The following is a 12164-nucleotide window of genomic DNA, read 5'->3' as shown; positions in this document are numbered from 1 at the left end:
AAGTCAGCTTTCGCTTGAGCCGGTGCTTGGGCTTGGGCTTAATTGCGCATGACCGACCCGAAACATCGAACTAGATACCAAAGCAAAGGTCTATGCGAATGCAGTCCAAAAGAGGAGGTCCAATTGATCAAGGTGGAGAAGAGGATGGAACGTTGTAGGTGTGTGTATTGAGCACACGTCTAAAGCACCCCTCTTGATCCAGTTTAAGCGATACAAGGGTGAAAGGAGTGTGCGTCAATCAGTCGCTTCGTGGTGAAGCAAACAACGATACCAAAGATGACTAGGATAGTGTTGGTAGGTGGTACTCACTCAAATTTACCAAACCAGCAGTCGACGAATTAGTCGAAACGTTGAATGTCTCGTGTTGTCCTGTCTTGTATTGTATTGGAATCCCTGACCTGCTATCCTTACTCTGAGTCTGACCTCTTTGTCCTGATTCCTACCCTTCGTCCAGATCGAAATCTATCCTGGTCCTGTCCCAAAGCTGCTAGGTTGAAGAGGTGAACAGTTGAATCATGAGCGTATCGAAAGGAGACCTCCTGATTGCTGTGATGCGTGGATGAGAGGGTGACGAACGGACGAATGACGATGGTGTAGTTGCAGGTGAGATGGTCGCGTTGATTATACAAGGGGATTGGGTGTGTGGTATAAGGTGTGGTGTGGTTTGTGGTTTGTGCTTTTTGCTCTTTGATCTAACTAAGGGTAAATCGGTCTCACTGAGAGGGTGAAACGCGGGTATTGATTGGTTTGTTGGTCTGTTGGTACGTTGGTACAGTGGAGATATGCGAATGTGTGGGTTGTTGGTTGTTGTGCTTTTACTAGGTCGTATACTGGTAAAGTGATCAGTGCGTGCCTTTGTCCTCGAACTTGTCCTTGATGGTCTTTGTTCTTCGTTCTTGTCGTTGACGGTCTGATATTTTGGTCGGATCGCAGGATATCACCGCAGTTGTTTACCTTGGTCAGTTCACGCCTGCACTCGTGACTATTAGGTGTTATACAATAACAGCCGGTCAATGGTATGTAATATCTAGAGAATGATTGATGCTTGATGATGCTCGATGATTGTTTTGTTATTGACGCTTTGACCACATCCTCTCATTCACTCAGGTGAGTTTACTTTTTCCTATGAGAGAGATATCCGGACAATTATTCAATCCCGTAACCGTAAACAAATGTCAACTTGTCTCTTTATTACCTATTACAGTAATTTTGATGATTTTATCGTTTCATCTTTCTAGTGAGCGCGTTTTTCTTTTCGTTGTTGATGAATTGGGTCGACGCGTCGTCTTCCTGCTTTTCTTTGTTTGACCCGCTTTGACTTTGAATTTTAGCTTCAAATGAACAAGGTGTTTACGATATTATTCTACGCTTATTGATCATCGATCATCTTGTCGGATCGATCATCCGACAAGATGATCGACGAAGCCTGCACGCACACAGTGTTGACATTGCAATCTCTTACAGACCATCTCCATGTGAATGACGACGACGCAAGCAAGATGTATTTCGAGGCACGTCAAGGGAGCACTTTTATGGTAACTACCAGTTGTGGCGTTGTATACACGCCTTTTGATGGTCATCTCCCCACTGTATCTGCTGATGCCCCTCGTCACCTTCTAATGACTTGTATGTCGTTGACACGGCCAAGACGTAAGCAGGTCGTTGTCTGGGCGTATTCTTGGGAAATCAGCGGTACTTGTAGATTACAAGCGGAGAAGGTCGATCATTTGCACGATGTCACATTACGGCTACATGCAACGCATTCTGCACCGAAAGCTTCACAGAGGATTTCAAGAAGAAGCCGCCCTTGACCCTCGCATTTCTACATTACAACGCCTCAGTCATGATCTGTTGAAAACTTCGATTGGGATCCCGCATGCGATCGTTTGTAGATTGGTGCTCGTATAGCATGAAGGGCAAAACGACGCTAAAAGCCAAGACCAAAGATAATAAGCTTAATCAGAAAAGAGTCCTGAAACATCCAGCATAAGTGGATTGCCCAAATAAGTTACTTGAGTAAAAGTGATGACGTCTCATCACATCGCTCTTCGAAACCTCTGTCCGACTGTACTCTGTCCCAATCAGTAGACCGTCGAAGGATGGTATAACTTCAACTTATTGAGCTTCAATCCAAGCGCAAGCATACCGAGCCCCTGGAAGACGGATGCCCAAGATGGCTCCAGAAGAGGCAGAAGCGGAGATCGAATCCGAACAGCCTTCGACGGCTTTACTAGACCCTTTACCCACTTCTATCCCCCTCACACCGACCGAACTCTTAGAACTCCCCTCGGAGCAATTGACTCTACCTACCATAGAATCCACTTTCGCAGCATTATCAGACTCCGAAGTCCTCTCTCTGTCCCGAGACCTAATCGGAAGAGGGGATATACATGATGTGCAGGTCATACGGCTGATCGTGCAGCTAGGACAACAGCGGGGTTCGGCAGACTACACTGGGCTGGAAGATGAGTACAAGTCGTACGAGAACAAGATAGATTTCGATGTCACCCAGTTGATAGGACAGGACAAAGATAAGACCCGAGAAGAGGTGATAAAGGGGTATGTCTACCTAGAAGAAATTAGGAGACGGCTTGATACCTGGGACATAATATCGCCAACACCTTCAAGCAAGTCAGAAATCACTGGCGAGGTTCGAGGATCTGCTTTCAAGGAGACAGGGGTAGGGGCAGCAGAACCACAGGATGAAGTGAGCAAGAACGAAGAGATGGAACTAGATGATCCTTGGGGAGAAGACGATCTCAGCCAAAAACCTAAGACTCCCTCAGCTTTACTAGATGATCCATGGTCCACATCCGAAGTGGAATCGCCGAAAGCCTCAACATCGAAATTAGAGCCTATCTCTGATTCTTCTCAGACCGACAGCTTCAAAGTTGAACTACCTCTCACACTCCCTTCATTCCTCTCTCAGCCAGTATATACCTCCGCACTTGATTTCGCCTCTTCAGCTTGCTTAGTGGCGCTGAAAACTGTTTGCGAGCGGCACCATCCAGAAGTGTACCCCTATAGGTTCGCAATTCTAGATGCTGTTCCAGGATGGATAAGTCCTACAGAGTTAGAAGCTCTCCATCTCCTCCCTTCGCTAGGCGAAGACGACCTCGAAAAATGGTTATCTCCCGCCTCCACTTCTGCGCCTCGGACTCTATTTGACATCCTCAATAAAACCCATCTTCAACCATCCATACCCACATTCAATCCTCGACCGCAATCACAGCCCGGACTAAAGCTAGAACCACTAACAAGTTTGGAATTGACACAATGGTATATCGACCACATAACTTCCCTCGACTCGACCGGTATTCTGGATAACCAACTCGCCTTCGTCCAACATGGCGCCTCTCTCGGCGTAAATGGGCTAGACGAAGTAGGCGAAGACCTCTCATTACTCTCTAGATTGGTATACGACTCCAACCTGACTCCTACTCAACACGCGCGATGGAATCTGGGCGAATGGCGAAAATCCTCTTCTGAAACTATAATCCAAGCATATCTCTCCAACTCTTCCCCCGAGAGCATAGTAAGCGATCTCCGACGACTCGTACTTCCTTATTTATACGTATTGGAATCCCGAGCGGAAAGAGCTGGACAACCAAGTAAAGATATCGTTGAACAACTGTTATACGATTGTATATTGACCTTGGATCTAGAGAGGGGGTTACCGATCTTCGAAAATTCTAAAGCGACATTACCGCCCAATGAGAGGATTATTAAGAATGACCTAGATGTGGCTCGACTAGCATTAGCGCTGTTGTACGGTACGACGACTCAAACGCCAAATGCGAGAGATTGGGGAGTGATGAGTAGTATTTTTGAGTGTTTGCCTGTCTGGGAGTTGGACGGGACGGATATAGAGAGTGATTCGGAATTGACTTCTACGACGCTGGAATCGATAGCGGCGTTTATCACGCCTACCCCGACGTCTATTTCGGGAGTAACTGGGTCCACGGGACTAGCTAGGGAAGCTGGGCAAACAGAAAACAATCAACACCAACACCAACGACAACAACAACAGCCAACGACGAAAGACCTGTTCCTCTTTTTCCATCCGTTGCCATTCTCGAGTCTGTCCAGGGCACTGGATATACTGGATATACATCTGGAGAGCGGGGAGATATTGAGTAAATGGCAAGTCCATACAGGCCTGAATTATCTTCTGCAGGGGAGTAAGAATAAGGATGATCAGCGCAACCTTGCGGAGAAGCTGGTGAGGAAACAAGTAGCCATAGCCAACGGGTCGGGAATGGGGATGGCAGCGGGAATGATGGAAGATAGGTGGATAAGTCTGTGGAGCGATATGAATCGATTAAGTGGTGGTGAAGATCAGATGCAGGAGTTGTTGAGAGGTGCATTGGGGTTATTGAGTAAGAGAGAAAGGGGGAAGATATTTTTGAGCGGTGTGCTGAGATCGGGCAGTGAGTTGGTTGGATCCACAATTCAGCATTCTTCCTCACTCCGTCTCTCATATTGCCGGCTCAACCCAACACAGTCATGTTCGCTTCTGAATGAAGGTCAAGGTCGATAAGCTGATGAGGTGATAAATGCGCTGTGCTATGTGCTGTTTGCCAGATTTCGATGTATCGCGCAAGATCATCCAGCGATTGAACAAAGAACACTCAATCGACGATCAACTGATCGAAGAAGTTGTACTGGAAATTTCGAAGGAATTCTATCTTTCGGCGGAAAGTGGGAATTTACATACTGGAGATATGAAGTTGGCTTACGATGTGTGAGTTTTCTACGCATCGCCTTTCGTCCCTTGATTCTTCGATTCCTTGGCGACTGGACTCTCATCCTCATTCAATGATCATATGGAAGGCTCTGATCAAATTGAAATGGATGTCGAGAAGAGGACCAACGATGCTAATGTGATGTATGACCATGATGTATACAACCATACCGCATATCAATAGCCTCGCCCTTTCTCCTCCGACAAATGCTATACTATCGGAAAAATCATTTATAGAAGCTACTTCTCGCCTAACCACCTTTTCTTCTTCCACCTCGTCGGGAGGAACATCCACAACATTATCTCCAGCTGAAATTCGATATTCGCCTAATCCGTTAAAATTGATCGAAGATTTATTGGACAATTCGAGGGATTCATATAAATATCCAGACATGATACTGGATCTAGCCAATAAACTTATACCTTCTTCCCAAAAACCCTCCTCGTCTGCGGCTTCACCTTCGTCTTCAGAGAATACCGATGCGAGTGCCAAATTCAGAGCGGAAGTCAGGGACGGTCTGATACGCCTCATGATTGGACGATCGGCGTTCAAGTATCATGATTATCCGAGGAGTAAAGATTGTGTTGAGAAGACGGTCGATACGGTGCGCAAAGTATCGAAAGTGAGATCGACATCGAATCGCGCGAAGAAGCAGAACAGCAGAGATGATGGGATGCGGAGTGCCGCCTCATCAAGTCCCAATGCGAGTCAAGGTCAAGAAGAAAAACAGAATCAACTGATCGATGAGTTCTGGAAGTTGGCATACGATCTGTCGAGTCCGGTCCCAGAACCAAAATCAGAGTCAAGCTCAACTTCGTCAATAATACTAGAACAAGCACAAGCACAGAGTAATCTGGATATACCGTCCAAAATGACTTTATTAAGCTACGCCCTAGAATTCTGTCCCCCTTCAGAGATACCTCGTATCTTATCGACATTTAGGTTATTGGAAGAAGGACGGATCAAGTTGGAACTGGAGTTGAAGAGGAAACGACAGAATGGAAGACTCTCGCCTCACTCTCATTCTCAATCTCAGCAATCTCAAGCTGAAGGTCTTACAAAGCCGCACTTCGGCAATGAACCTGGACATGGCGATATACCGTTGGTCGAAGAGAGGGTATTAGGTTCAAGAACAGCTGCTAAAGCTGCTAAACTCTTAGAAATGAATATCAACATAGGCAGTAGATTTGATGGATTGAGAAGTAAGATGAATTATTCGGGATCACCTCACTTGGGCGGTTCGCCCGTCTTGCCGAATTTAGGTTTGGGACAATTACCATTCAGTCTATCGAGGAGTACTTCGAGGTCTAGTGCCCGGTCGCCAATACCTGGGGCAGGTCCTGGTCCTGGTGAAGGAAGGAGTACATCTGTATCTGCGTCTAGACCTAGATCTAGGATGGGTGATAATGATTATGATTTCGACGGACACACACAATCACAAACACTAACACAAGCACAATCACACACGCCGAAAGACCTATTCGAGAATCTGTCTCCATCCGAGGAAGCCGAACGAGTCAGACAGATGGGTAGGAGAGCGTTAGTGAGGGGTGTGGGATGGTTACTTGGTGCAGAGGAGGGGGAGATCACTGGTGGCGAGTAGGGTGCGACTACGACTACGTTGCCTCGATGCCCCAATGCCTCACTATCATTCTGGTCATGGCCATCGTTGTCATTGTCAGTGGTCGCACCAAATTGATAGGGTGAAATTGTATGTACTGTATATATTTTATGCATATTGCATTGCATGGTAGTCACCCTTACCGCAGGACAGGACCCCACCGATACTCATTCCTTCTCCCGGCCCCGAGAGGAATTCATTTCTGGGTGGATCAAATTGAAAGTATTGGTGCTCTCTATTGCTATCGATCCGTGGAACCCGATCCCTTCTTTCGTTCTTTCTCTAGGGCCAGTCGCTCAGCTGCATCGGGTTTAGGGCCGTACGCCCTCATCGCATGATCCGCACCTGCGATCTATATTGCATTTCATCGAAGAATTAGCACATGTGCAGCGACCTCATCAGCAGCACCGTCTCAGCCTGTATCTGTCATTCTTTTGTTCATCATTCCCGGTATACACCGTACCATAATCCAAGAAGACTGAAAGACTTGACTATACTCCACTCACACGCTGTATCATATCCCTCGTCCAGGAGGGCACAACCCCCACGCCATCCCCTAAGAACCTGGATAGTTGGGTATAAAACGGCAGCCTGATGATCTCCGAAGTACCCTGGTCGAGGTTCTCTATGATTCGCTTGACGATGACGTGGGGCTGGATAGGCGGACAAAAGAAGTTGAAGATCCTCGAAGTGGGCAAGATCGTTTTGGAAAATAGGTCGGTCTGGATGAAAGAAGGGAGGAGCAGGGTGGTATGGATGTTGGGTGTTTTGTACCTGTATCTCATATGTGTGAGGTCTAATCAAGCGAAAGTGGTTCCTTACTTGTACATGCGAGGAAAGAGCGATAACCAGAGAAAGGGAAATGCAGATGCAGATTCAAACGAATAGAATAGACTGACCTGTTATCGAGCTCGAATCGCAATGACTGGTTAAGACTTATCAAAGCCGCTTTGCTCGCGCAGTAATCGGCTAGACCCATTCAGATTAATATATTTAGCGATTCTTCCAATCCAGGAAGAGGCAAAGTCGACACCTCAGAGATTATTGGGGAACCAAGAAGACTCACTCATCTGAGCGGCTCCGACAACACCCATCACGCTGGACATAGTGACTACATGACCCATCCCACGCCTGATCAAAGCCGGCAAGAAAGCTTTCAGTATCCAGAAGTGAGATAAAGTATTAGAACCAAAAGTACTGTTTGCCGCGCTGATCAGCTACGTCCTCCTGAACCGCGATCGTTGAGGTAGCTGACTTATGTATGTCTTCTTCGGTCAGATCAAGAAGTAATTTTCCTTGTACAACACCAGCATTATTCACCAGTATAGTAGGATCACCGACCTACCATTCCCCGGTCAGCTGGGGGGGATCTCCCGGATTAGCTGGACTGCTTACCTCTTCTCTGATTTGCTCGGCGACAGCTTCGACGGCTTTATAATGAGATACGTCGCAGATGTACGTATTTATATTCCCTACGAATGAAATCAGATCAGCTGATGCTTACTCGATGAAATAGAGCCAGAGAGCTGACCATTATCAGTCTCGAATTTCGGCGGATCTTTGATGAGTACAACAACGGATACATTTCGCATTGCTAGTGTTTCAGCTAGAAGAGCGCCAACACCGGATCCACCTAAGAATTAACTTAGCTGGAATCAAGCTTCCCAGCGCATCGAGGGGTCTGTTATCAGCTAGCTTACCACCAGTGATTAGTACAATCTGTTCATCCCAATTCAGCTTCTTGGGTCCGAATAACCAATTTCCACCTGATTTGTACACTCTATCGATGTGGTTCCAAGTAGCTACACGACCTCCATCAGGTATGATTCCTCTCCATCATAGAGGGATTGTCGGAGTGTGTGAAGGGCATACTCACCGACGCAGCAGACCAGAGCTGTCCATACACAGGAGAAGATGAAAGAGGGATGAGTGGAATGCGTCTGGGAGAGGAATGTGATCGGTAAGAAGACTACGAAGAAAGGCGAAAAGATGGTCGATGCCAATACTTTGATCACTGCAAGGCTGCCGCTCATCAGCTGCAAGGCTTTGAATGTCCTCCAAAAGCGAAGGGAAGAATTGATAGACCCACCGACATCCAAGTTGAAATTGTCAAATACCATATGAGGTTGTCTCGTGTCCAGAGGAGCCACAGCTACAGGTCGGACACCGGCATCTTTTGCGTGATGCAAGTTATCCTTCTCGTTCTCGCTACTGCCATTCGGACCCATATTGAACGGTGGATGAGCTGTCTCCGAGTCGTGTGCGGCCGAAGATCAGTCGAGGAATGAGATTGTCGATGTGAGAGGTAGAAGGAAAGGAATAAGAGTTCGGGATGGGGTCGACGCTATATACTCCTCACCCACATCATGACTGTGCTTCTGTATGATTGGGTCTATCTTGGTTACCTTGACGATGTATTTGCGGATGAAACGGTAGTCAAGATAAGATATCAAACAACTCACAACGCACAGACGCAGATATTTCGGAGTACTACTCGTAGTGGTTAACCTCCACTCGGCAGCACCTCACGCCAAGTGTAGGCTTGAATTTCTAATCACAAATACGATTTACTTTCAATATCTAATAGAGATATTTCTAATCGCTCGGAATAAGGTTTGTTACTGTGACGGTATTATTTGGTTCGATTTTGGCTGCGTCCCTGAATTTATCCTTATCCACCCTACGGTCATTCGCGTCCGACTTCCTCTCATGTTTCTTTCGGAATTCCAAAGATATATTTGTATTCTAGCTCACATCTTAGTGTGTGAAATCATGCTTCGTTGACTGCGACGTCTCTTTCTGCCCTAGGTCACCAGACGATTGCACTCTGTCCTTCTGCCCGAAAGTACCTGTACCCTTCTCAAGCGATAGGTGCTCCGCCAACACGATACCACACGACACCAAGTCAGGACCGGCTGCCCGACCTCATCTGAGAGTGTACTCTCAATCCGACGCGATGGATGGCCACTACGCATCATCGTCATCTTCGTCATCCTCATCATCATCTACCTCTGCCAGTAGGAAGCCCCGTGATTCACCCTCAAAGCCTAGCGACATGCTCGAGACTCTCTTAGATCGTCCCGCCAAACGCAGGCGTCGTCGCGTCTCTGATCCCACTTCCACGGATATCCCCATCTTGCGGTCCCGCCATTTGTCTTCTCATCAATCATCTCCAACCTCTTCAACACGCCGTTTCACCTCCTCGTCCTCTTCGACCCCGACCACACTGCTCCTCCTCGCATGTCTTTTGGCCATGTTACTACCCCTCGTGACTGCCGCACCGCCGTGTGTCCGATTCGCAGATTACGACTCGATAAATCAGATGTTCATCGACGGCGGCCCGGGGGCCAAGGTCTACTTGTGTCCCAACAAGCTGTACCGTCTATCCGGCACAATCGTCTTCACTGCCGCCGACCAGGAGATAGCCACCTTCGGGTATCCTACCGGTTCGGAACGTGCGATCCTTCGAGTCGAGGGTGTCAAGACCTCCACAGCGATTCAAGGGGATTGTAGACGTTGTGCAAGAGTCGGAGTTCGGAGTCTGATCATCGACGGGAACAGGAAGAAGCTCGGTCGTATAGTAAATTCAGACGATGCTACGGGGTTAGTAGTTCTCGGTGGGAACGAAGGGCAAAGTGTGAAGAATTGCTGGGTGAAGAACCCGCGAGGATTTACCGGTGTGCATATTAGAGAAGGCGATAAATTGCAATGTACTGGTGCAGTAGTGGACAAGAACGAGATTGGGCCAGTTGGGGAAGAATACGATCCCGACATCGACGGTGAAGATCCGGAAATGTCTCCGTTGGGAAGACCACTTGCCGATGGTCTCTCGATCGCGTGTAAAGATTCCTTCGTCCGCGATAACACGTTTTACGATAATACCGACGCCTCGATAGTCGTCTATTGTTCTCCCGGCACCCTCGTTCATGCCAATCACATCACCGCGCGGTCTCTGTCCTCCATGGCGGGAATTCTATTGGTTGATCAGACGCCCTTTGATGGGGACTATAGCGGAGTAGTAGTCAAGCAGAATATCATCGATGCGGCCAGTAGGAGTATACGGGTCGGTATTGGAATAGGATCGACAGTCTGGTCGGACGATACAGAGACTATCCTGAAAGGCGGGACGGTATTGAACAATGGTTTGAAAGGACGGTATATGGGTTTTGGAATTGCTGCAGCAGGATTGGAGCATTGGAAAGTGAAGGGCAATTGGGATGAGGCGACGCATCAAGGTAAAAAGTCGGCGAGGTGTTTCGACGATCCAGTCAATCCTGATCCCATGCCATTCCTGTTCAATGAGGCGACAATAAAGGAATCGGAGTTTCAGCCAGGATTTCAGAATCATGATTTCCAGTATGGTAAGTGGAATTACTGTTACCCAATCAAGTCAAATCGCCCTTCTTTGATGAATTGCTCGCGATGAGGGGGAATGGAATTGATGAAATATCTGTTCCTCTTCCGACAGTCGTCTGTATAGACGGATTATACGATAAGTCGAATCCACCGAAACACGATCTCCCGCCATTACCTCATGACATAGATAACAACGAGGCGAAACAACAAGCCATACCCCCTAAAGAAATCCACGAACAGCGTCAGAAAGTAGAAAAAGCCCAGAAAGAGCAAGATCATGAGGCAGCACAAGGAGGCGGAACAGGCGGTGATAAACCAGAGTCAGCACAGGAAGGGGAAAAACGAGATTCCACGGAAGACAGTGTCGAGGAGGACGAGAAAGAGATTCCTGCAGCAGTGGAAGTTTCGCCGGCTGGATTCTCGACTGGATCGGAAGTCATGGATGATATCCTTGAACATTCCCAACAACGTATGTTGGAGGCTATAGATCATCTGCATCGCAGAGTGGACATTTTGGCTAGTAATGTTGCGCCGAGGAAGAAGGGGAACAAGGGAGGTGGAATTGGGAATTTGGATCCTGCTATTTCGTGAGTTTTCTCTCGTTCTGTCTCGGATCTGGATTTCGGATCGATCTCATTTTCGATCGTCGACCTTCATATATAATGATTGACAATTTTACTCGAGCTTGTACTGATTTTGAGTATGTTCACACAACAGCACACATCTGGAGAAATTACAAAGACGAGTCGAGCATCTTGAAACATCTCAAAAGGGTTTATTGGAATCTGCGCTGGCGATGCGGTCGTCTGTACAGTTATGGGATCAAGAGATGGCTTCTGTGGGGGTGAGTTAATGTGTCCCTTTCCTTCGCCAAAATATAGCATTCTATTCTTTCTGTTCTTCGAGGGGATGAGAGACGTGATGTTACATGATCGCTAATGCCATGTCGGTACGGTAGGAATGGCAATACGATATATTACTGGACGTTCGCCATAAATTGGATTTACACCTAACTCATCCGGATTCTTTACACCTAGAACAACTAGAGCACTTGGAAGGTAGAGATATAGATCGACGCGAAGTGGATTCACCCAGAGCTAGAGTAGGATTAGGGATGGAGGACCATTCTCATGCGTCGATCGAACGAGAGGCCTTGAGAGATCTATCGAATAAAGAAAGGCTTAATTCGAACTCGAATGAAACAGGTAATGGCAGTAGTAGTACTGGGGGATTAGGATGGTGGTTCAAGGTAGGATTGATACAGGGTATAATTGGCTTGGGAGCTTGGATGATTAGGAGGTGGTGGAAAAGAAGGAGAGTACATAGTAAGATCTTATAGTCTTCAGTCTCCATGGTACAAGGCTTCGGTTCCGAAGAAGAAGAAGAAAAAAATGGGAGAAGGGAAAAGGGAAAAGGAGAAAAGGCATCTCAAGCGTATATGT

General features: G+C 47.2%; 3 protein-coding genes across 3 annotated transcripts; 2 read left to right on the top strand and 1 right to left on the bottom strand.

Annotated features, from left to right (window-relative positions):
* Positions 1-2173: 2173 nt before the first annotated feature.
* I303_102525 (uncharacterized protein) lies at positions 2174-6348 on the top strand (the record flags this gene model as incomplete). The annotated part of the gene is made up of 3 exons (XM_018405879.1): positions 2174-4430; positions 4585-4744; positions 4929-6348. The coding sequence occupies 3 exons, from the start codon at positions 2174-2176 to the stop codon at positions 6346-6348; spliced, it is 3837 nt and encodes a 1278-aa protein (XP_018264373.1).
* A 259-nt stretch (positions 6349-6607) lies between these two features.
* On the bottom strand, positions 6608-8594 carry I303_102524 (uncharacterized protein; the record flags this gene model as incomplete). Its single annotated transcript, XM_018405878.1, has 10 exons — positions 6608-6718; positions 6873-7140; positions 7266-7335; positions 7433-7563; positions 7622-7707; positions 7762-7838; positions 7898-7999; positions 8067-8168; positions 8243-8380; positions 8456-8594. The coding sequence occupies 10 exons, from the start codon at positions 8592-8594 to the stop codon at positions 6608-6610; spliced, it is 1224 nt and encodes a 407-aa protein (XP_018264372.1).
* Positions 8595-9421: 827 nt separating this feature from the next.
* On the top strand, positions 9422-12061 carry I303_102523 (uncharacterized protein; the record flags this gene model as incomplete). Its single annotated transcript, XM_065968569.1, has 4 exons — positions 9422-10727; positions 10835-11309; positions 11440-11566; positions 11681-12061. The coding sequence occupies 4 exons, from the start codon at positions 9422-9424 to the stop codon at positions 12059-12061; spliced, it is 2289 nt and encodes a 762-aa protein (XP_065824641.1).
* Positions 12062-12164: the final 103 nt, after the last annotated feature.

This window comes from Kwoniella dejecticola, chromosome 3 (genome assembly GCF_000512565.2).
Source record: "Kwoniella dejecticola CBS 10117 chromosome 3, complete sequence".
NCBI lineage: Eukaryota > Fungi > Basidiomycota > Tremellomycetes > Tremellales > Cryptococcaceae > Kwoniella > Kwoniella dejecticola.
Note: the sequence above shows the minus strand (reverse complement) of the source record. Positions and strands in the feature narration are given on the sequence as shown.